The sequence below is a fragment of the Pongo abelii genome, chromosome 10, assembly GCF_028885655.2.
Source record: "Pongo abelii isolate AG06213 chromosome 10, NHGRI_mPonAbe1-v2.0_pri, whole genome shotgun sequence".
Classification (NCBI taxonomy): domain Eukaryota; kingdom Metazoa; phylum Chordata; class Mammalia; order Primates; family Hominidae; genus Pongo; species Pongo abelii.
In genome coordinates, this window is record NC_071995.2 from 88030854 (window position 1) to 88056609 (window position 25756).

Genomic DNA, 25756 nt, shown 5'->3' on the forward strand with positions numbered 1-25756 from the left:
ATTACAGGTGTGAGCCACCGTGCCTGGCCAATATCCCATATATTAAACACACTTAAACTCAATGGGATTTCTTGATTCTCATCATACCCATATTATACAAATGCAAATCTCACCATTCCCTTGCTCAAAATCCTTAAAATTTCTAAAAGTAACTCTATGGTGTTAATTGGTATTCAAATAAAAACTAGTTCTATGATGAAACAAGTCTGGAAAACTTTCAATCACAAAAGGTTAAACTGCTTTTTAAAAATTAGCTTCTAGGAGTCATATGATATCACATAGTGAGTCTCTAAACTTACTTCATCAGAAATAGGCTTGGCAAATGTTCATCTACAGGATAAGAGAAAAAATATTCCTTATCATGGCATTCAAGGCCTTTTTAATGTGGCCCCCTGTGAATTCTTCTAGCTTCGTATCTCATTACAGCACCGCAACCTCTTCTAGTTAGATTGAACAACTTGTACATAATTCACTGATGAATGAGGGCCTCTTGGTTCCTCTCCTTCCCTCGGCTGAACTGGCACCTCTTCCAGAAAACCTTTCCCAGTCTCTACAGGCAGAGTCAAGGACTTCTGCCTGAGACACCTGTCACTGTCCTGTGATTATTTCCATGTGCTGTGAATTTTTAGGAGACAGCAACTCTTCACTTCTAATGTTCCTGGACTGGAATACTGGACACAGTCTCAATACTTGGAGTCCCGCATTAATCCAAATAAAGTTTAAAATAAAAGTATTTTAATTACCTTAGGTTATACTACCATAGATGTATCTGATTATTGGATTACACCATGAGATTCAGTCTTTGATGATAGCAGTATCTCTATACATGGTTAACTAATTTTTGGCAAGAATAATATCATGTGACAAGGATTCTCTCCTTTGACCAAAACTTGCTATGTAGATAATTGTTATACTGTATTATTTAGGGAATCATGACAAGAAAAAGTCTGCGCATGTTCACTACAGATGCAACCATCCATATTTTTGTCCCGAATATTTTCGATCCACAGTTGCTTGATTCTGCGGATGCAGAATCCATGGATACAAAGGGTCAAACACACAAGCAGAACACACACTTTATCTATAGATCAACAAATCAAGAAAGTATGCTCTAAAATGCTATATCTGCCTGAAAAACAGGAGATACATTTAGAAAGAAATTATCAACAGCGATTTCTTGTAACTAAAAAAACCTCTAAGACAATACGTTTGTCTTTAAGTTTTAACTGTACAAATGCAAAACCAAAGTAAATTCAAGCTTAAACAAGAGTAGTTTCAAGTCCAAGCTACCAAGCACTTACAGTTTCTCTCTGTTTTTAAACTAAATTTATTTATTTATTTGAGACAGTCTCGCTCTGTCACCTAGGCTGGAGTGCAGTGGTGCCATCTTGGCTCACTGCAGCCTGCGCCTCCTGGGTTCAAGTGATTCTCATGCCTCAGCCTTCCAAATAGTTGGGATTACAGGCGCGACCACCACACCCAGCTAATTTTTGTATTTTTTTTTTTTTTTCAAGTAGAGATGGGGTTTTGCCATGTTGGCCATGCTGTTCTTGAACACCTGACCTTATGTGATCCGCCCGCCTCAGCCTCCCAAAGTGCTGGGATTACAGGTGTAAGCCATCATGGCCAGCCTGTTTTTGAACTAAATTTAGACTTTTGATGTTATCATTAAAAAAAAAAAAAAAAAAAAAAGTGGTACAACTGGGCCTAAAACTGTGAAGAGCTTAAAAAACACTAACCAACCAGCCATTGTATTGTGTATTTGTTTGATTATATTTACCTGTATTTATTTAAAGCCCATCGTATCTGTCTTACATTCAAGTTTTGGAAAGAAAGCTTTTTTTATTTTAAAATTCATTTTACATAACTGCCTTTCTGGTCAGCTGTCAGAATGTAAATAGCAATAAGAATCCTGCTAAATGCTCAAGAGCGGCAGTGAGCGATCCTATGTTCCTAAAGGGAATGAGCCTGTTTGCCTAGAGCAAAAGGAAGAGCACTTAATTATTCCATAGACCTCTTCAGCTATGCTTCACATGTCTTCAGAAGCTCCTACCAATGCAGCTGCCAACCATTTAAATTTGGGATGGGGTAGGGCGGGGGATCTTTGGATTCACTGCTTTTGATTGAGGGAAATTTACCCATAATTTCCTTTCCTCATCTCTCTCACTCCTGTTGAAAGGCTGCCACCATGGTAGATCTTCTAAATTTCCATTTTAGCAGCAAAATATCAGGGGGACAAATTATGCAAATAAACATTTGTACACAAAAACAATCTCTCATCTGAAAACCTTAGGGCCAGATTGTGATTTGGAATTCAGTCTCTCATAGTTTGGAAAGATAATGAGACACATAACCTTATATCTCAATTTTCCCAAAAGAGCTTAGCACCCCATAAAAATCACATTAAAATCTCCACAATGGCTATGAATATTCACACTAAGTAGGACAAATAACAGCCTCACATCAGTTCAGAACAAATTTTGCAATCAAATGAGTCTGCTGCAAAATTTAGGTTAAAAATTTCAGTTTCCTGATAGTTCTGGATTTGAGAATTGTGATTATGAACCAGTATTTTCCAAAAATAAAATGAAACTCAAAGAAAATAAAATACTTAAATTGAGGACTTTGGGGAAAACAAGTAGGTAGGATTTTTTCAATCAAAAAAGATTATATATAAAATGATGGTATTCAATTACTTTTTAAATAACTGAAGAGTAACTGAGTAGATGAATGGAAGAGTTTCAATTATATTTTTAATTTAAATACACACAAATGTTCTAAGCCTGTGTCCTGCGTAAAAGGGTTATTAAAAGCTTCAGGTAAGTTGACAGACATTAAAAAATTAACAGAATACAAAGCCAACATACAATATTATTAAATTGTTCAAAAGAAACAATCTAGTCAGATTTCATGACATCAAATAAAGCTAATGCATAAACGAATTAGACTTATAAACCAATTTAGGCATATTAATTATCCTTCAAACTAATCTTGAGGGACAGTGTTTAAAATCCATAGTAATTTAGTCAACAAACAAACAAACAAACCAGTCAGTAAATTACATTTGGATATTTGAATGAGTAAATTCTTACCATTGCAAATCCAACATCTGCTTTCTTTAGTGCTGGGCCATCATTTGTACCATCACCAGTCACAGCTACAACCTGGCGTTGGTCTGAGACAGTGCTGTCAATTATACCTTAAATACAAGCAAATATTTGTGTTATAAAAACATTACTCTTTAATAAGATGATTCTGAAGAATATCCTGACTAGTCGGTTTTATAGACTGAAGGTTAAAAATAAATAAACAAACATAAAAATGGAAATTGCTTAGATGTTGGGTGAGAACCTACTTCAGAAACTATGGGTATATTCAGAGCAATATCCTGTTTTAAACACTTAAGATAATCACTTAAGAACACAATTTACCTAAGGTATCAAAGGAAATGTATTTAGATTTTATTAAAACAGATGATATCCATGACTCAATCTAATAATCAGTTATTACTATTTTGGGAAGCAGAACACATTTCTGTATTACGAAATTGTGAAATAACTGAAAAATCTACTTACCTTTAACCAGTGTATGCTTATCAGTAGGAGATGATCTTGCAAGTACTCGAAGCTTTGGCCAAATCTTGTCTATCCTCTCTTGCTCAATCTATAAGTGTTTATCAAAGTTAAAATATGCCCAAACATAGTTTCTTAAATCCTAATGAGCTATCTGGCATATTTATCAGTAGCTCTCAAAGTGTGGTCCACAGAACAATCAGAAACTCCTGGGAACTTGTTAGAAACGTGAATTCTTGGGCATGGACCCAGATATCTTAGCGAACACTGTGGGGCAGGCCCAGCAATCTGTGTTTTAATAATCTTGCTAGGTGACTTTGATGCATACTCAAGTTTAAAAGCCACTGTTTTTTATATATCATTATAAGACCAAATTTTAAAAATCCCCCTACTGCCTATGAAAATAGAACTTCCTTAATTTAGCATAAGAAGTTCAGAGAGTTTGGGGTCCCCTAAAATATGCTCCATATCAGCCTTTCCAACCCATCTCCCATTACTCCCTTATACATACTGTACTTCTGAAATTGGCCTAGATTCACTGCCGCTACTTTCATATAGCATTCATAGCAAGAAATGCTTATTCCCTTTAGTACCAATTTATTAACTTCTCTCTTTTATCCCTTAGAACACTAGAATTTTGCTTCCTAAGGTATAGACTGCATTTATTTCATGCATGGTGCCTAACATAGTGCATATTCAATATGTGTTTGTTGAATTAATTTCCTAATATATTAAACATCTGTCAACCAAAAACAAAATAATAATAAATCTTTACCTCTCCTTTTTCATTTCGTATTCTTCTGTTAAAATCTTTACCTTCTAGGCACAGAAAATCTTCCCCAGGATGTAAAATACCACATTTGGTAGCAATGGCCCGAGCAGTATTAATATTATCACCAGTGACCATCCGCACAGTAATTCCAGCCCTCTGACACTTTTTAATTGCATCTGGCACCTGGTTTACATTAAAAAAAAAAAAAAATTACAAAGTTAATTTGGTATTTTTACAGGGAAAAATATTTCACTGCACACAACTGCATTACTTTATAGTCCCTCAAATGATGACAATGATACAATGACTTAATAATGATTGATTTCATTTCCAATACTCAACATTTCTTGCACTATTTTCAATAATCTCTTTCCAATTCCACTGCCAGACTTAGCTCAGGCTTCGTTTTCAGTTGTCATCTACTAATTTGTTTGCAGTATTTATTTACAGAAGGCTTTTTAAAGCACCCTTTCCCCCAGCAACCATTAAGCAATTCTTTTCTGGTTGGCTTTCTACCCTTCTGGTTTTACTACCCAGATTACACTAGTAAAATGTTGGTATTCTTTCGTTTAGGGTTAAGGGTGGCTCACAATCCATATCTTTTAAGTGTTACCTTACCTACTCCCATACCTTCAATTTCCATCTAATTCCATCATATTCTAATGACTTTAGAATCCACATCCTGCCCCTACCTCACTGTAAGAGGAGTCATAGTTCCACCTGAAAAGTGGGTATCGATTCAGGTGTCTAAAAGTGAAACCATGCTTCCTTTACCTATCTAGCAGAAACCTAAGAGTCACCTGTACCTCTTCTTTCAGCTCTCTTATCCTACATCCTTAGAAGCCAGTTAAGTCCTGTGGATTCTACTTCAAACTTGCCCTGCATCATGTCTCTGTTGCTTGTTGCCCAACCTACTGCAGAGGCTTTTTAATTGGTACCCTGCCTTTAAGTTTGTTCCTCCTTTAAAACATATGATATACTTGATGGTAGAGTTTTTTATTTTATTTTTTAAACAGAAATACACTTTCTTAAAATATATGATGATTCTTCAGCTGTTACACACAAACCACAAAGTTCTCAGTATAACAGAATCACTGTTTGTGCCTGTGCTACTACAGTTCCTTTCACCTAGAAAATCTTTTCCTGCTTTTCTATAACCAGAAAATCCACATGGATCCTACTGGAGCAGGGGTTGCAAATTAAAATGCCTACAGGATCATGGAGGTAACATACATAAAGAAAATATGCTGAAAATGACAAACCCCCGAGACAAATGCCTAATGAAAGAGCTATTTAGCTCTAGCCTATTTCTGCCATGATGGAATGAGAGCCCAATGTTAACAGAACCTGTAACTGCAAAAGAAAGAAACACAGATTTGTGCGTAATCTCTTCATACTTAAATGTTTCTAACTCCCCCTGCCCAACAAAGATAACCTGACTGAAGGCTAACTTTGGACTGCAGCCTAGCTGTTTGTGAAGTCTATCCTAAATCCAGTGTAAATCTAACTTATCTGGAGCTTTCTTGGTCTACCTAGACAAAACTGCACCTTCATCTTATATATATATACCTCTATTACAGGTCATTAAGTCATACTATAGTTATTGTTTACCTGAATCTTCAATGAGCTTCTTGAAGGTAGGACCTTTACCTTATCTTTGCATCACCAATACCTAGTATACCTTTTGTTCATTTAACAAATAAGCACCAGGCATGTAACTGGAGCTAAGTATTTACTGAACTGCTGAATTAAATATCTTTGGGATAATAGCAAGGTACATTTTCTAAGGGGTGTACATTCCAGACAAGGTACTTTTTTTTTTTTAAAGATGGATCTCACTCCATCACCCAGGATAAAGTACAGGGGTACAATGTTGATTCACTGCAAACTCTGCCTCCCAGGCTCAAGTGATCCTCCCACCTCAGCCTCCTGAGTAGCTGGGATCACAGGTACACACCACCATGCACAGCTAATTTTTTGTATTTTTGGTAGAGATGGGGTTTCACCATGTTGCCCAGGCTGGTCTTGAACTCCTGAGCTCAGGCGATCTGTCTGCCTCAGCCTCCCAAAGTAATGGGATTATAGGTATGAGCCACCATGCCCGGCCCAGGGTACCATGTTTTAAAACATGTATGCAATGTAATTAATTGTAATTTAAATACATATTTATCTATAAGTTTTAAGATTTACATCATAAAAGTTATTTCCCTCTACCCAGTCAACTCTTAGTGATTCAAATCATTGGAGGGGGACATCACGTGCATTTACTCAAACTAATATTTACTGAATGCCAGGCACTGTGCTTAGGTCCTAGTGCCAGAGTGATGAGCAAAAGGACAGGGCCTGCTTAGATTATTTTTTCAAAAAAATCAGTATTTGACACTAAAAACACTTGTCTGTTTCATAAATGTATATATCTCCTGTTATCTCATTTGAGATAAAATCTATCTTAAATTTTTATATCTAAGCAGTCCTTGATTAGGTAGTATCCCAGGATCATCTGGACAGGGAAACAATGAGTAAAAGGGAGAAATTGGTCTCAGGTTAAAACTATGTGGCAAATAATACATAAGGAAGGCACACTAACATTTATTAACTGCCTACTAATCATCAGATGCTTTCAGCTTAAAACTCACAAACTATCTCTACTTTTACATATAAGAAACTAAAGCAAGGCCAAGAACTTATACATATGTAATAAAAACTGGATTTGTTCTAGACATCTAATTATTCAAGAATCCCTCCACCAGAACTGCACTGTACAAAATAAACTCAGAGAAAACTGTTTCATATTACATCGTCTCAATTTAGTATGTAAATACCCATCTCATTTTGTGATACTGAAAAACAAGTGCCATTTACATGCTTTAAAAAAGATAAAACTCTCCATCAACTGCAATGCCAAGAGCATGATAACAGACTGATTTGTCTTCCAAAGAATGAAAGTTGCAGATACCCTGATTTCATGTTAAAGTTTAAACCGTAAGTCAATGTAGAGAACTTTGAAAAGCCAGGCACCGTGGTGCATGCCTGTAATTACAGCTATTCAGGAGGCTGAGGTGGGAGGCTGCTTGAGGCCAGGAGTTTGAGGCTGCAGTGCACCATGATCTCCTGCCTGTGAAAAGCCACTGTGTTCCAGCCTGGGCAACATAGGAAGACTCCTTCCTTAAAAAAAACAAAAACAAGACAAAATAAAAAAACAACCTTTGAATGATTCTCCTGTGACCACATGGCAAACATTACCCACCTGGCTATTTTATAAGCATTTGAAATTACAAAACCCCAAACCAAATTTATCTTAATCTCTCAACAGGCTGCTGTTTCTGGTTCTCTTATTACATTGGTAACCCTCTATCATCCACCAAGTTATACAAGTTACAGACTGGTTCTCTAACTTGTATAGAGATGGTTAGCGACCATCTCCTTTATAAGACTTCTAATTGTGACAACCTCTTAGTCATAAAAGCCTTCTTCCCTAGCTACACACTTTCTCTAAATATCTTTAGTTTCATCAGTGATTTCTTCAGACTAGACCACTTTCAGGCTCTGAGGTCCAAATGCTTGACATACATTTGGATGTCTCAGACACCTCAACAATGTCAAAAACGGTATATCCAAACCCAACATATTACTTCCTACTGGTTCTATCTCCACTTACTTTGAAATCATTCCTTTCTTTCCATCTCCTATGCCACAACTGTGGGCCAAGCCATGATCATCTCTTGCCTGGGATCACTGCAATAATCTCATTAGCTTCCCTGCTTCTACTCTTCTTCATCTCTAATTCCTGTCTTATATGTACCCAAAATAGTATTTTAACAACATAAATCATGTCACTTCCCAGCCTGAATTTCAGAAAATTCAGAGCCCTCATAGCCCAGTAAGGCCAGAGATCATCTCGTCTCCCCTTTCTTCTTTACATTTATAGCCACACTGGCCTCTTTTCCACCTTTAAAATAGCTAAATACTTTTCTCACTTTCACTTGCATTTCTCGTTTTGCTTGGAATGCTCTTCTTGCAGCTATTTACATGGCAGACCCACTATGAACCATCAAATTGCATCTCAAATGCCACATCCTCAGAAATTCTTAATGCAGTCTCTCTCCATTACTTTATTTCATTACACTGTGCATATCTTATATAGCCCTTCTGCACTTGTAATTGTCTTCTTTAATGTCATCCCCCCGATATGCCACCCTGCCACCCAGAATATCTTAAGGCCTGTGAGAACAGGGACCAAGTCTTATTCTTCCCAGAATTCATTTTTCACTTGACACGGTGTCCGTGTATCTATCATTCCACCTACTTAGCTGTCTTCTTCCTCTAGAATATAAATCTCAAGCCTATTCTGGTCACTGCAGTACTTCCAGTTCCTAGAAGAGTGCTACACATTAGGTTTTGAATCAATTAGCTGATAAAGTCACTGAACAAAAGTGGTTTTCTGTTAGTGCTTTTATTTATGTTGCTTCTTTGCTCAGAATATACCTAACTGCTCACTCTCTTTCTTGGTTTAGATAATACTTCCTCCTTCTTTAAGAATCAGATCAGGTAATTAACCTGTAGGAAGTCTTACCTGACCCCTCCAGTGTTCAATATAGCACGGTAGTCTTTTAAGCACATGTGTTTTAGACAAAGCTGGTATTTTAACACACTAGGTCTATGCTCTACACATTCTCGATTTTTAAAAATGTATTTTTAAACATGTCTAACACTCTATATACATTCTTGATTTTTAAAAATCTGCCAAATAAGAGTAATAATATGCATACCTCATAAAGGTAGACATTTAAAAAAATTACTTGTAAAACACGTGGCTTAAGTATATGGCACACAGTGAGAACTCAATAAAAAGATGCTATTAGGCTAGGTTGGGAACTCGTGTTCTCTGCTCATATAACACGCTCTGTATATATCCAGCAAGGTACTAACATCCTGGGTTGCAATAATCACGTGTTTGGTTCGTCCCACATAAGACAGTAACTTCTTTGAGGCCGGTGATCAGATCTCAAAACTCTTAAGTCTCTAGTACCTTAGGATAGTGCCTGGCACACAGTAGTTGTTCAACAAACTTAAAAAAGGCGAAAAACCAAATAGCAAAAAAAAATTAAAGAGGGAAATCAGTCCAGAGCTGCACGCCATCCAATATGACAACTACTAGCAAGATATTTTAATTTGAATTAAATAAAATTTTAAAATCCTGTCTTTCAGTTGCACTAGCCACTGAAAACTAGAAGTCAGTAGTCACACATAGCTAGTGGCTACTGTACTGAACAATATACAGAACATTCCTATTATCACAGAAAGCTCTACTAGACAATGCTAGTCTAGAGACAGTGAAAACAAATAATGGCACCTATTATTTAATTTAAGATGAATAATAACTGAAAATTCTACCCACTTCAAGGCACTGTGCTAGGTTATGGTGCTATGAACACATAGGATCCCAAAGAGAGGCTGTCTTTAAAAACCATAAAAGCTAGCATATGCACTGTAGGTACCATTACTTCATTTATCTTGGGTTCACACAGGAAAAAAAAAATAACAAACACCAAGAATTTTACTAGAAAACTGGTTACAATTAAGGCCTAGGTCCTCTATAGTTATAAGATTCTGCACATGCAGAACACAGAATGTTTCACCACCTCAGGTCTCACAGGATCTTCAATCCCCACAACAGCAATGCATGTAAGGCCGGTGACAATATCATTTTCATTATCCCACTCTGGTTCTGGTTCTCCTGCTGGAAAATCTCTGAATGCAAGACATATGGTTCTCAAGCCTTCTGATGCCATCGGTTCAATCACAGTTTTTACAATATCATCACGGTCCCTTGGTCTGAACACTTTTGCCTCACCATTAGCACTCAAGATTTTGAAACACCTAAAAGGAAATGTTGAATCCAAACATCAATAATTTAAAAAAATAATGGTTAATGCCATTTAAGTGAACTGGCAGGCCTAGAAATCATGGGGTCTGATATCTGGAATTTAGAGAATTACATATAATTCATTTTTATAGACTTAAATTCACTTTTCACCCTCCCCTTTACAAAACAGAACCAATATGTATGGTTCTCATTTGATAGTTCTGCATTTATCAGTTACTCTAGAACTTCTCTAAACCTTCTCTTTTGGAAATGCAGTGCTTTCAAACTTTCATAAAGAATCCCTGGGTGGCAAAGGAGAATAAACTATATACTTCACCATTTGGTACAGAATCAGACATTAGTTTGAAATAATACCAAAATCACAAATGTTTTCTTCTTTTAAGGTAAAAAGCCAAGTGTAGTCAACCCCTTACCTGAGATGTTGTTTCATCACCTACATTGTTTTAACCATGAAAGAAAAAAAATAACTTATTGTTAAAATAAGCATTCTATCAGAATGAGAGTTAATGCCAAAATAGTTATTTTCAGTGACACTACTACCTCTTCTTTCATTACTTAATGAATAAAAATCATACTATATACCTATTTAAAGTTTGTTTTACATAATGCCTCTCTATACTCCTCTCCCTTGATGATGCCATCTCTTCCTGCTTCTAGGGAGGTAATTCCCAAATCCACATCTTCCGTTTTGTTTTTCAAAGCTTTCCATCACTGCTGAAAAATTCTACCCAGATGTTTTATCAGTACCTAAACCTTAATGGATGAAAGACTGGAAGCTGCCTCTTCACTGCCCATGTAATGTGCATCAACATTACCCTAATCATTTTGATGTAAGTCTAAAATTTCACCTTAATACTTATTTTTCCTGATCATCTCTCTACTATTAGCTCCTAAGTCCTATACATTTCTCCTCTGAACAGCCTCCTCAATGTGTCCACTCCTTTTTATTTCTCCTGCTACTACTTTCTTCTGGTTCTTACTTCAAGCTACAAAGCTACAGCTATTGTAATAGCAATAGCCTTTTAACTGATATCTGTCTCTACTTGTTTTTTTTTTTTTTTTCCTCTAACCCACCTTGTTCCCTGATGCAAGAATTATCTTTAATCACAGCTTTGATGATTCTACTACTTGAAGAAAAAAATACTTCATTTGCGTTACCTGGCTTACTTCAATTTTAACTGCTCAGCCCAACATTTAAAAAGTCTCCACAACAAAATGCAAATATTACTGTGGGAACACTTGCTGTATGTTTACTGTCCACCAGGCTTCATGCTAGACAGTTGGTATGCATTATTTCATTTAAGTGCCACAGAGTTGGTGGTCATCACCCCCTTTCTCAGACGAGGAAAATGGAAGTAAGGGAAGAATCTGCCCCATATCCAGAAGCTAGTTAGTTGCAGAGAAAGAGTCAATGCCTGATCAGTTTTAACTAAAAAAAATTCTCTCCTAAACCATCTATCTACTACCCAGCAAGCCAGGGATGAAACAGATTTCTAACCTTTTCAGTGAAATCAGGTAACTGAGTGTACTGTGGCAAGAGGAAAGCTGTATATGGCCTGTGTGCCACAAAAGCCCATCACTATTCAGCTGAACTATATAACCAGATATTCCCCTCCCCAATATGACCTGCATATTCCCATCTCCCTTCCTCTGCTGTGGTTTCCCCACCTCGAAGTTCTCATTTCATACCAAAATCTATCTTAAATGCCACATCCCTACAGTGTGATCTCTCACCCAAAAACTTTGTGCCAATTTATTATATGCTGCCTTCAGTTATTTATTTATATATTTGTCTCTTAAATTAATTGTAAAGTGTTCATTAATACTGGCTTATAATCCACATGTAAGCAAATTAAAAGTATATTTTAAACATTTACTTTAATATTTTAAATATTATAATTTCAAATGAGTTCCAATTTTCCCAACTTGCTCTTAACCAGTATTTTTTTTTTAACCAGTTCTCTACTTCTTTAATGAAATTAAAGAAACCAAAATAATTTCACCACCTTTAATAACAAATAAACATCAGGGGAATTACATGTGAACATGTAATAACAAAATTAAAGCTACTGGTCTGTAAAAGGACAGTAAGAAAAATTAGTATTCAAAATGACAGGAAATATTTAAATATGACACTGCAGCAGCACAAATATGATAAATCTCATTTTGATATAAATGGGGAATTTCCAAGATCCAGCTTTTATGCTTTGCTATTCTAAAAATTACTTCATAATTCTCTTATCACATTCAGAGTCCAGTAACCACAATGAGCGCTGAAGATCTAAACTTGAGGCCAGGTACGGTGACTCACGTCTGTAATCCCAGCACTTTGGGAGGCCGACACAGGCAGATTACTTGAGGTCAGGAGTTCAAGACCAGCCTGGCCAACATGGTGAAACCCTGACTCTACTAAAAATACAAAAATTAGCCAGGCTTGGTGGCAGGTGCCTGTAATCCCAGTTACTTGGGAGGCTGAGGCAGGAGAATCCCTTGAACCCAGGGGAGGAGGGTGAAGTGAGCTGAGATCGTGCCACTGCACTCCAGCCTGGGTGATACAGGGAAATTCCACCTTAAACAAAAAAAAAAAAAAAAAAAAAAAAAGAAAGACATAAACTTGATTTTCTTCCCAGGAGGCTTTTCAAGATTCTACATATTAAATAACAAGTAAATCGACTTCTAAAAATAAACATCAAAGTATACTTCATTAAACATACCAGATTGAATGTAATGGGCTTATTTTCCCTATAGCAAAATACTAAGAAATAAGAGAAGCTAGAGTGTGAAAATGGCAGAATAGCAGGGGCAAATATCTGGATACCATAAAATATGCTAAAAAGCTCTGAGGTCCTATCAAATGCCTGATGTTCACAAAAAGACAACAACAATAACAACACAGTAGATACTCCATAAAGCAACTATAGTGAGCAATTTATTCATCCAAGCATTTTACTCTTACTTTTTCAGAATTATCTCAGATGCACCCTTGCTGAATATTCGATAACTTCCATCTGAATTTTTCAGGACAGTACTCATGGACTTCCTAACAGAATTGAAGGTGTAGACTTTGTACAATGCTTCTTCTGGTATTTCATTTCTAACATCCTGATAATCCCGTTTTAAATCCAAAAGAAGTCCCAACAAGGCACATTCAGTTTTATTACCAACGTGACGAGGTAATCCACCCTCTTTCTCTGGTGGCTATAAGAGAAAAAGGTTTAGTAGCTAGTATCTCATTTCTCTAAGAACATTTAATTTATAATGTAAAACAGAATGCGACATTCTAAAATAAAATTACAGAGCAATTGTCTAATATCAACATTTTAAAGAAGGATATAGAAAAGTAAGGTAGAAAGGAGCCTGGGGTGAGAATGACATGGATTCTAATCTCAGTCCTGCCAGTTACTAGCTACGTGAAATTTGACAATTACCCAACTGCTGTGGTCCTTGGCTTCAGCATCTGTAAAATAGGAGCACTTATGACCCCAAAATTAAGTGATATAAGATGTATAAAGTTTATAGTTGGTTCCTAATACAGAGTGGAACTTAATTTTAATTTCCTTTTCCTGTTTTCACTTAACTTTTATACTAAATCATTCAAAATTAAATCTACCAATTTTTATGGCTTAAAAGTACAAGCATTAAAATACTGTTCTCTTAAATGCAGTGAGAAGCTTCAATTCCTTCATAGTGCCTTCAGAAATACCACTTTACATAATTATCACAATGGTATTAAGGGCAGATGTGATCATCTTTACTCAGTAATTAAAGAAGGTAGCTCAGACTTTCAGCTAGTAAAAGGCAAAGCTAGATCTAGAACCAAGATCCCATAACTTTCCAATGCAATCATCCAATTCATGTATGTTTTCCCTAATGAACAGCTTGCAATATTATTTTTGTTAATGATTTTCATCCATAAATCACTAGAAGAGATTAAGTAAAACATAACATCGCATGCTTTCTGTTATAAATAAGATTTTTAAAACTTGTAAAGTTCAAAATTTTTTATTATATGGTGGCACAAGTCTAGAATTACTTTACTGCATTAGTTCTAAAAAGGTCTAAGGACCACCTTTTAGGTAGGAACTACTGAGAAACCAAACAGAGCACATGGCAACCATATATAAAACATGTTATTTTAAGTTGAAATCGGCTTCGAAATTTTCTCTAAGTTGAGAGCTAACCTCCTATAGTAACAGTTTGATCTTTCTCAAAAATGAGCTTAACAAGAATTTAAAATTAAATACATGCTCTGGTTATAAGGCTGGAGAGTTTCTGAACACAGGAAATTCAAAATGTAGGAGAAAAATGTAAGCAAATAATGTTTATGTTGATCAGCAGACCTCACTCATAACACAAATTTAAAAACCGTTATATAAATAAATATATGCCTTTTAAAAACTTAACACAGTTCAGTTTACATACAGTAATGATGGGTCTGAAGACTTACATATAGTCTGATCATTACAGATTTAAAAATTAATTTTCATAAATTATTTCAAAAACCTTACCAATATTTTTGATGTATAAGCACAATTCACAGAAATTCCTGTTACAAGATAGGACAAAATATTTGGTGGAATAGCTTCTGGTTCAGGAACCTTTTTATAATGTTTTTCATTTATGTAAGCTTGAACGACTGTCATTCTGTTCATTGTCAAAGTTCCTGTTTTATCTGAACAAATAGCTGTAGCATTTCCCATGGTTTCACAAGCATCCAGATGCCTTACTAAGTTATTATCTTTCATCATTTTCTACAGTGACAAAAAAAAAAAAACTAGTTAAGCTGCATATAAAACCAATCACCTCATTACATTAAAATGATTATAAATTGTTTTAAAATTAGAACTAAAACTCCCAGCTTTCTATAAATACAATGTATAAAGTACCAATGTAATACTAAAAATTTTTTTAGCATATTTGACCTATTAAAATAAGCTAAACACAGTACTAGAGCTTTCTGGGGTTTCAATCATTTTATTGCTGCATAACATAACCTAGTGAATCAATTCAGGTGCCTACATCCGTACACAAATAACACTGAATATATGTCTCCAATGGTTTTTGCAAAATGTCCTCACATTACAAGAGCAATGACAATCTGTACTGTTAAGTACAGTGGTACTTATAGTAGTATAAGAGTATATTAAAGGATTAAGCCTCCTTATTAAGTGGAAAACAAAAGATTCTTACATCAGCGCCAAGGAAAAATTAGCCTTTAGCAGCTAAAATAAAGAGCTTGTGGGTATGTAGTTGCTTGATTTTTTTTTATTATTAACTCTGATAAGAGTTAACATATCAAAACTAGAATGAGTCATTTTTTAGCTATTCTATATGCTGGCAGACTTGGCATTTTCATCCTTAGCATCAAACTGTGTCTCACTTCTTTCTCTCATTTACAACAGAAAAGATCATTTCTAAAAAACCAACAGTTTTCACAGCAGTCTCACAGGGCATTTAAGTTAAAATACCTTATAATTAGTTCTCAGCACTTAATGTGGAATGGGTTAAAAACTACATGGAGTTATTTTACAAAGTGTTTTTTGTGATGACTAATATGCAAGACACTTCAAAAAAACTGGTTCCTTGAAAAAATATGTGAAAAACGGATGTGTATTTCCTAAATTACTTGTGATTTACATATTAAAGATTAGAAAAATGAAGTTCTGCAGTAAAGAAACCATGTTCAGTTTTGTGAAACACTAACAGAGAATCCATAAAGACTATACCTCTGTGAAAAGAACAGTAATTGGTAACATTAGAGCTAGATAAACATCTAATAAAGGCTTAAAAAAGTAGTTAACTTGTTCTTCTTAATTTTCTATTCAAAAAACATAAGTCAATCCTACCAGTATCTTTCTAATCAATTGAAAAATTAGTATCATTAATGACTACTCAAAATGAACTAATGACAGTTCGGTAAAATGACTGTCCTATGTGTCCAAAACTTGTATTTACCCCAAATATTTCAAATTACTTTAAAATATCAAAAAAGGACAAATAGATGATTATACTATATCTTATCACTTTGATACATTTACCAATTTATTTTTGAAACGAAAGTTGTTAAATGCCTGAAAAGAAAATAAACTCAAACAGTAAGCATAAAACATTCTTATCAAGACAGGTCTAATAATGAAGAGTGCAAAGGTAGAAATGATGACTAATTAATTAATATTGCTCACTGTCAGCAGTGTTTCTTAAAGAGAACTAGTAATTAACATTTGAAAATTTACAAAAGCAGCAGTCTTCGTTTGGTTATAATTTTACCTGCAAGATCATTTTGAAAAACAGAAAGTTCAAAATTGTCCAAGCTACATCTTTTTTTTTTTTTTTAAGTCCAATCCACCTTTTCCGTAAGATAGAAAATTGATAAAAATAAATTAATAATCTTCAAAAGGATTATTACTTTAAGGTAAACAGCAGTAAGCAAAGCCATCAAAGCTCATTTCTTAGCATTCTACTTGGAAAACAAGAAGGACTGAGCTACTGTAAATCAAGTGGTCAGAGGAAGGTGACATTTGAAGAGACCTGAATAAAGAAAGAGAGCAGGTTACTCAAAGGAAGGAAGAAGTGGGCCCTGAAGTAAGAATACAGTTGAGATGTTTGAAAATCATCAGGAAGGCTGGTGAGGTTGGGCCAAAGGAGAAGGGAATTGAGCACTGAGAGGTAAGCAAAGGCCAGATTGGCAGGGCCCTGCAGGCCATGGTAAGGAGTTTGCATTTTACTCTAATTGTCACGAGAACTGACTGAAAGGTTTTACACATGGAAATCATAATTTTTAACTTTTTTTTAATTTTTAGAAACATTAGCCTAACACGTTCACCTTAATTTTACAGATGGGAAAGAGGAGGTGACGTGACTTGACAATATAACTATCACGTAGAGAAAATCATGCTAGAACTTTGCCCAGCAGAGTCATGCTTAGTACTGTGTCAAGGCTGCCCTATATAGAATGCACAGGTCTCCTACAGAGATATTCAACTGCTGAGAGATACAGGGCATCAATGACAACATTTCTAGAGAAAATAGTGTACATTTATGAAAGTCCTCACTTTCAGAAACAGAAAAGGAGTAACTAGATGGGCATTTTCTATACCAGCTAAGGCTTTAAACATAACAACGTCTACTGAACTATTTTCTACTTACTTTGACTGAATAAGCCAGTGAGATCGTGACTGCAAGTGGAAGACCTTCTGGCACTGCGACCACTAAAACTGTAACTCCAATAATGAAGAACTTCACAAAGTATTGTATATAAATTGGTGTGCACTCAGCAAGCCATGGTCTTTTCTGAACCCAGAAGGTGTCAATGACAAAATATAATACTAGAATGATAACTGTGATGGCAGACATCAACAGACCTTTCAGAATAGAAATGAAAGAAAAATGTGATTATTAAATTTCCAGACACTAACCATTGCCAGATATATATTAAACACTGTAAAGAGTTATAACTTGCTTGATAGTATTGAATTTCTCTGAGAAATTACTTCTTTCTTGCACCTTATAACTTGACATTGTCAGATTTAATTTTTTGCTTCCAAGTACAGTCTTGTCCCCAGGAGAACTGGGAGAAAAACACTTAGGATTCTTTCTTAGACTTAATTATATCTTTGGCCTTGTACTGAAACTAAGACAAAATAATACGCAATGATAAGGAAGTATCCAAAGCTTAGAATAAACTGGTGCTTTACATGTTCAAGAGGCAAGCTCCCTAATGCTTAAAGAGAAACTGGTAAAAATCTGATCAACGGGGAGACCTAGAATTAAATACTCAACCCATGTTTTAAAAAAATAACATTATAATAAATAAAATTATATAACACGAAGTATTATTTCTTCAATTTTTTTGCTCTATCCTTACTGTTTCATTAACTTAGTAAACCAAGAGTTAACCATGTATCTTGTGGGATACTCTGCTCTTTGACATGTGTATTAAAAAATAGGGCAGCTGGCTGGGCGCAGTGGCTCACGCCTGTAATCCCAGCACTTTGGGAAGTCGAGGTGGGTGAATCACTTGAGGTCAGGAATTCGAGACCAGCCAGACAAACATGGTGAAATCCCATCTCTACTAAAAATACAAAAATTAGCTGGGCATGGTGGTGCGTGCCTATAATACCAGCCACTCAGGCTGAGGCAGGAGAATCGCCTGAACCCAGGAGGCAGAGGTTGCAGTGAGCCGAGATAACACTACTGCACTCCAGCCTGGGTGACAGAGCAAGACTCTGTCTCCCACCCTCAACACCCCCCACCCAAATAAAAAGAGGCAGCTGGGCGCAGTGGCTCACGCCTGTAATCCCAGCACTTTGGGAAGCTGAGGTGGGAGGATCACCTGAGCCTAGGCATTTGAGACCAGCCTGGCCAACACGGTGAAACCCCGTCTCTACTAAAAATACAAAAATCAGCCGGGTGTAGTGGCGTGCATCTGTAGTCCCAGCTATTTAGGGGGTGGAGGCAGGAGGATAACCTGAGCCTTGGGATGTCGAGGGTTCAGTGAGCTGTGATCATGCCACTGTATTCCAGCCTGGGTGACAGAGTGAGACCCTGTCTCAAAAAAAAAAAAAAAAGAAAAAAAAAAGGTATAAGTCCGCATATCTGGTTCTAACATCCCAATCTAATGTCTACTAAGTGGATTTACCACCTAAAATCCACCTTTTCCCCCAACACTACATCAGTCAGCATTACCACTTGGCTGTATATTACAAAGAGCAAATATTTGCTATTAGATAATAAGTGTACTGAGGACAGAAGCAAAAACGTCACTTTTTCCATCATACTCCTAGAGAGCCAGTAAAATGATGCAATTTAAGCAATTTTAATAATATGTGCTTATTTATCCACACTGTGTTCTTCCAAAAAGATGCTAGTGCTGGAGGTCATGCTGTTTCTAACCTCAGAGCTCTGCTTTTTCCCTTAAAGAATGGCTGTATTAACAGGTATTTTCTAGTGATGGCAGTAATACAGTAACTTCAGCCGTGCTACAATGACTCCATTCAGTGCAGAACTTTAACATTAGAGACATAACTAAAAATTCTCATAACCAGTAAAAAGATGAGCAAAATGTGTGATGAAATTTTATTAAAATATAATTAGTTCATCTTTACTGAATAACCTCACAGGTTGCCTTTTCTCCACTTCATGCAGAAATTCAGAGATGAGTGCATAGGCTTGTAACTGGACAGACTTAGGCACTAATCCCAACCCGACCACTTATTAGCAAATTATAAGTACCTATAGTAACTCGAAGGGCCTGGTGCATTGTAGCTAGAAGTGAAAATATTTCAAACTCCCCTTCTATTCACAAAGCAACAATTTCCAGCCTTAGATGTGTCAAAAGACAATTTTTAAGCAGAAAGCATATTTAAAAATAAAACACTTTATTTTCTTCTCTATATCATACCTGCTTTGCCAATCTGAACAGCCAGTTTTGTAAGTTTCCCTTGTAAAACAGATTTTTCCTTTTTTGGCAAATTTGCTTTCTTTTTATCTTTTTCATCACCATCTCCACCTTCTTCACTCTTCAATGGCTGCATTTCCATGGCTGCACCATCCTGGGCTTTTGCTACATTTAAGAGCAAATAGAACTTCACTATACTTTAAAGGCACATATCACTATTAACATTTTAAAGAAATTTTAAAAATCAGTTTCTTACAGAAACCAGTAAAGGTATAAGCATTCAGCTTTGTGTGTGTGTGTGTGTGTGTGTGTGTGTGTGTGTGTGTGTGTGTGTGTGTGTGTGTGTGTGTGTGTGTGTGTGTGTGTCTACACAGAGAAAATATGACAATAGTGACGTTAGGTTGTGAAACTTTGTACCGTGTGTGTGTGTGTGTGTGTGTGTGTGTGTGTGTGTGTGTGTGTGTGTGTGTGTGTGTGTGTGTGTGTGTGTGTGTGTGTGTGTGTCTACACAGAGAAAATATGACAATAGTGACGTTAGGTTGTGAAACTTTGTACCATATTTGAAAATGTTGTGCTAGGTAATGAGGATGAGGCATACAGGGTCCTTAAACTGAGAACTAAAGAATACTAAATTTCTTTTCCTGTGTCTTATGTTAGGTAACATCTAAACAACATAAATCCCTCCCCTATAATTTATGACCATAATGTAAAGATTATGTATAACCATATGCATATAAAAATATGCATATATGACTCTTAAATAAATGCAGTAACATTTATGCTACATATTTTGTTTCTTATGCATTTTTGCTACTAACTATATAATAGCCAGTGTTCAAATACTTGAAATACTTAAGTTGAAAGTTAATCTACATAAATTTACCCTAATCCGAAAATCTAAAATACCCCAAAATCTGAAACTTTTTGAGCACTGAGATGACACAAGTGGAAAATTCCACACCTGACCTCCTGTGATGGGGAATAGTCAAAACTCTGTTTCATGCACAAAATTATTAAAAATATTGCACAAAATTAACATCAGGCAATGTGTAGAAGGTGTATATAGCAATGTATAAATAAATTTCATGTTTGGAGTTGGGTCTCATCCCCAAGGTATCTCATTATGTACATGCAAATATTCCAAAATCAAAAAAAAAAAAAAAAAAAAAAATCTGAAATCTGAAACACCTCTGGTCCCAAGCATTTCGGATAAGGGATACTCAACCTGTACCACAAATCATACTTAAAATCTTATTAACATTGTAGTGACAACATGACTAAGACACCGGCAGGAAGAAAGGTTAACCCAAGCTAACATATATTGTTGATTTTCCCTGCCACGTGTATCTTACTTTTGAATAAATATGGTATACAGTAGATTTTTGGATATAATGAAAACAAGCTCACTGTACTTTTGTCCTCCTAAATTTACCTTTATTGCGATTCTCAATAGCTCCATCTTGTTTCTTATCTGTAGGAACAAAATGGGAATTAAAGCTTTCCAAAAGAAATGAATACAGCCATGCTAAATTATGTGGAAGTAGTTCACATTTCTATAACAGTTGTTACACAATGGTGTGTGTGTCTACAGATTAGAAAACATTTGACTTGTGATGACCTGCTGGGTCAATCACTCCCTAAGTCTTACCTATGGGAGAATACCACAAAATAATTTAGGGTGTCTATATTTATTTTTCCATAAGACTTCACTATTTTATAAGCTGTAATAAACCTAAATATGATACAAAAGGTTTTAAAACTAAATATAAATATAACCCCAAGAAAGCAGAAAAGGGCAGAGGTGGAGAGGGAGGAGGAAGGGCAGGGGTGGAGAGGGAGGAGGAAGGGATGTTATAAAAAGACAACGGGCAGCCAGGTGTGGTGGCTCATGCCTGTAATCCCAGCACTTTGGGAGGCCAAGGTGGGTGGATCAGCTGAGGTCGGGAGTTCAAGACCAGCCTGGCCAACATGGTGAAACCCCATCTCTACTAAAAATAAAAAATTAGCCGGGTGTGGTGGCATGCACCTGTAGTCCCAGCTAGTCAGGAGGCTGAGGCGGGAGAGTTGCTTGAACCCGGAAGGCTGAGGTTGCAGTGAGCCAAGATCACGCCATTGCACTCCAGCCTGGGGGATAGAGTGAGACTCCATCTCAAAAAAAAAAAAAAAAAAAAAAAAGACAGCTGGCACACAGGAGAGTGAGGACAAAAATTGTACGTACAAAAGATAGGAGAGGCAACTTTGTAAAACTAGAATACGAATGTATAGAATAAGCCAGTAAGACTACCAGGTAAGGTAGCTCTCCAAATCAGCTTATATTTGGAAAACACAGAAAGATGAGTATATCTGAAGCAATAAAGTAACGAAGGAAGGGACAGGCCTATTGTCTGGAGTAGGCACTACAATATTAAAAATGCCAAAGAGCAGCAGAACCATTCATCCTATATTCTTCTAGCTTCTTTATCGAGGAGAACTATCTTCAAACGGAAAACATGGAACAAACATGGTCAAGAAGGAATAGAAGCTCAAGACTGATGAGGAGATAGTAAGATAATACCTAGCTACTTTTAATGAGCTCAAGTTTGGAGAGACCAGAAGGCCACAGTCCAGGCCACTGAGGGAACTCAGACAGATTACCCCGGACTGCTTCTGAGTAATCGCTAACGCAGTCAAGGGAATGGGAGAAGGGCTGGAGGTCCACAGAAGAAAAAATGTTGCCCTGTTCTCTTAAAACAAAAACAACAACAAAAAAAGGGAGTCAACAAATTAGATGTTAATTTCTGGAGAATGTTCTAGACTAGATTAATAAAACCAGTGTATAAGACTCAGGGGGAAAAGGAGCTTACTGAAAAAGAGACTGTGGAATAAAGTGAGGATGCAAACTTCCCTTCAGCGTTCAATGACTTTCAACTCCTGTGGATTAGGATGGAGCACAGCATAAAAGGGTAGACTCTTGAGCCAGAGAAGAGGGTGTGACCTGCCACTTACTAGCACTTCGATCTAGAACAAATTACATAATCTCCATAAGCCTCAGTTTACTCATCAGTAAAAAAATAATAATAGTCTTTACTTTGTACAGCTGTGAGGATTAATGAGATAGTGCATGTAAAATACTCAATAAATGGAATCATTATTGTGCTGGTTTTCAAGCTGCGTTCTACTCAGCCTTAAGAAACCTATGGAAGCACACTGAGAACTGCTTCAAGGAGGACACAGATAAAAAACCTAGAATGGGGGGCTTGCCACCTGGACCTGCATCCAGAATTTTTCACATACACTTTTGTTTTGAAATAGAGATTTTATAGCTAACGGCAAAACCCAAAGAACAAAACAAACCACTCAAATATTAAAAACACTGCTGTAGTTATAGCAAACCAGGATTTTAGCCAGGCAGTTATTTTAGAATGTTTCAAAATATTCATGTGAGAAACAACAATATGGGTTTACTATCCTAAATAACATAAATCTAAGTGGCTAAACCACCGTAAAATGTTGTCAACCTAAAGGGAAAAGACTCCAGAGGGGTAATCCTGAGTGCGGAGGAAGGGTGGTACAGCAGACACTTAGAAGCAGGGTGGGGAGGGCTTTTTAAAAGTGGCATGCCCCTAACTAGGAGATTCTGAGATGTCTCTTGTGTATAACAGTTTCTTGTAAGATCCTTGTGGATAAATGGTATGTATGATTATCAAGTTTGCTGATAAAAGAACACTTGGAGGGACAGTAGATACAATGGATCAACATTTTAAAAAGATTTTGATATCTAATGATGGGCTGAATATAACAAGAGAAATGTAAGGTGTGAAAGTGAAGTCCTAGTCTTGTGTTCAAAAACCAAGCACATTAAGTATAGTAGAATAGAAATGTGAATAGTTGAAGAAGATTAAAAGAAAGCTCAGTGAAACCAAAATATAATATGGCTGATAAAGAAAGCTACTGCTAAAGTAGCAGAAAAAATCCGCCATGAGAGTTCAATTCATTTTGCTGATCAGATGACAGGGGAGATTCTACACCCAGAGAATAAATGCAAGAATGCCAATGGAAGTATTCAAGTAGATGCTGAATTTCTCTGGCCATGGTAAAGGGGACTGATGTATTCTCTAAAGGCCCATGCTATTAAGTCTAAAAGAAAAATTTTCTTTTAACTTTTTGTAGAATTTTTCATACCAGAATCTCTTGAAAGAAGGTACTAGTTCTTACAAATTATTTGCCCTATTTCCAAATACCAATTATAGAAAATTGTTATTCTTACTTTTCTTTTCCTTTTTCTTCTCATCTTTCTTCTCTTCCTCTTCACCTCCAGCTCCAAGTAAGGTAAAGATAATTCCAGTTTGAGAATTTACACCTACAGCTGTAACTACCATTCTTCCAGAGCCTTCCATTACATGAGTACCTATAACCAAAAACAGTGTTTGTTTTTAAAAATACTAATAGATTTCCTTGCTACCATCAAATTTCAAACTTCAGTAATATTGTTTTTAACAGCCTCAACATTTAGGAATATATATATATATATATATTTTTTTTTTAAGACAGGGTCTTGGTCTGTCACCCAGGCTGGAGTGCAATGGTGTGAACATGGCTTACTACAGCCTGGATCTCCTGGGCTGAAGTAACCCTCCTGAGTAGCTGGGACCACAGGTACACGCCACTACACTCTGCTAATTTTTTAAAAAAAACTTTGTAGAGACAAGGTCTCACTATATTGCTCAGGCTGGTCTCAAACTCCTGGGCTCAAGCAATCCTCCTGTCTTGGCCACTCAAAGTGTTGGGATTACAGATGTGAGCCACCATGTCTGGATCAATAAAATAAATTTAGTAAGACATTAAATAAAACTTATTTCTTGTGCTTAAGGTTTTAACTCTAATCAGTCATATCCAAGTTCAAAGTTCAATCTACTACTCACTTACCATGTAATATTAGGTAAACTGTAACAACTCAGTTCCCCGCCTGTACACTTCATAGAAATATGAGATTTACATTTCTCATATAAACCTATAAATGTAAAGTGCTTCGCATACTGCCTAGAATTTGTAGGGGTTCAATGAATGCTCATTAATTGTAACCTAAGGTATAAGGGACATTTCTCTGAGAAAAACACTGCTTATAAAGAAACAACATATGTATCAATGACAACCAATGTCACATTTCCCACACCCAACCTCATAACCTCTACCTAACACAAGCTTTCATTCCAGCCCGCCTTCATAACTGCAATAGCCCCCTACCTAGTCTCTGTGTCTTCCCAGTTCATCCTGAAATCCGTTTTAATCTTCCTAAAATGTGATTTCATCATATACTTCTCATGGCTCAAAAATTTCTAATTCTTCGTTGCCTACTGGATTGAGTTCAAAGTCCTCACCTTGAGACTGACCCAATCTTACAAACTTACTCATCCGCTACTCTAACATAAAATTTCATTACAGAAAACTAGGAATCAGAGATGGGAACATGGATTAAATTCTATGTCCCTCAAAACAATTTTGCAAGTTGGCAGGCATTACTATTCTCATTTTCTAGAAACTTGCCCAAGGGTATACAACTTTTTTTTTTTTTTGTAGAGACAGGGTATGTGTTGCCCAGGCTGGTCTCAATAATTGTCTCCCATCTTAGCCCCCAAAGTGCTGGAATTACAGGTGCGAGTCACCGTGCTCGGCCTGAAGGTTATACAACTATTAAATGTAAGGCAAAGATTCAGTCCAGCTCTGTCAGAGGATAAAGAGTATATTCTTCTTTAGTTATAATGCTGATAAGTTTGCTTACGGTTCTCCAACTTGTACATCCACATCTCTATATCTTTCCTTATTCACTAAAAGGCTTCTAATCCATCTATTCTAATCTTTTTGTTAGTTTTAAGCAGGCTTTAAAGCAACTTTTTTTTTTTTTACACTAAAGTCTTCTTTACAGTTATCATTGATTTGTATTTTGTTTCCTCGTTTACAATCTTCTGGAGCATAGTGAACGTAGCATCTACCATAATCTTATGAACCAAGTTGATGCTCAAGGATTATTTGCTAAGTATGCTCATAAAATATATGCACTTACTAAAGTATTTAAGAATCTATATTTGGCTATTAATTACTGAGTAACTTATCCAATATTGTTTTTTAGGCCTTTGCTTTCTTGCTTTAAA

At 36.2% G+C, this 25756-nt stretch overlaps 1 protein-coding gene across 5 annotated transcripts in view; it reads right to left on the bottom strand.

Annotated features, from left to right (window-relative positions):
• The window catches only part of ATP2B1 (ATPase plasma membrane Ca2+ transporting 1), a 119601-nt gene that overhangs the window by 18803 nt on the left and 75042 nt on the right, over positions 1-25756 (bottom strand). For all 5 annotated transcript variants that reach the window (XM_024256622.3, XM_054527486.2, XM_063712218.1 and 2 more), the window contains exons 6-15: positions 23875-24015; positions 21061-21099; positions 19632-19793; positions 17378-17592; positions 14740-14982; positions 13188-13429; positions 9987-10224; positions 4348-4527; positions 3576-3663; positions 3093-3199 (exon numbers count right to left, since the gene is read on the bottom strand). In XM_024256622.3, coding sequence (XP_024112390.1) covers positions 3093-3199; positions 3576-3663; positions 4348-4527; positions 9987-10224; positions 13188-13429; positions 14740-14982; positions 17378-17592; positions 19632-19793; positions 21061-21099; positions 23875-24015 — 1655 coding nt within the window. The remainder of the gene's footprint in view (positions 1-3092; positions 3200-3575; positions 3664-4347; positions 4528-9986; positions 10225-13187; positions 13430-14739; positions 14983-17377; positions 17593-19631; positions 19794-21060; positions 21100-23874; positions 24016-25756) is intronic.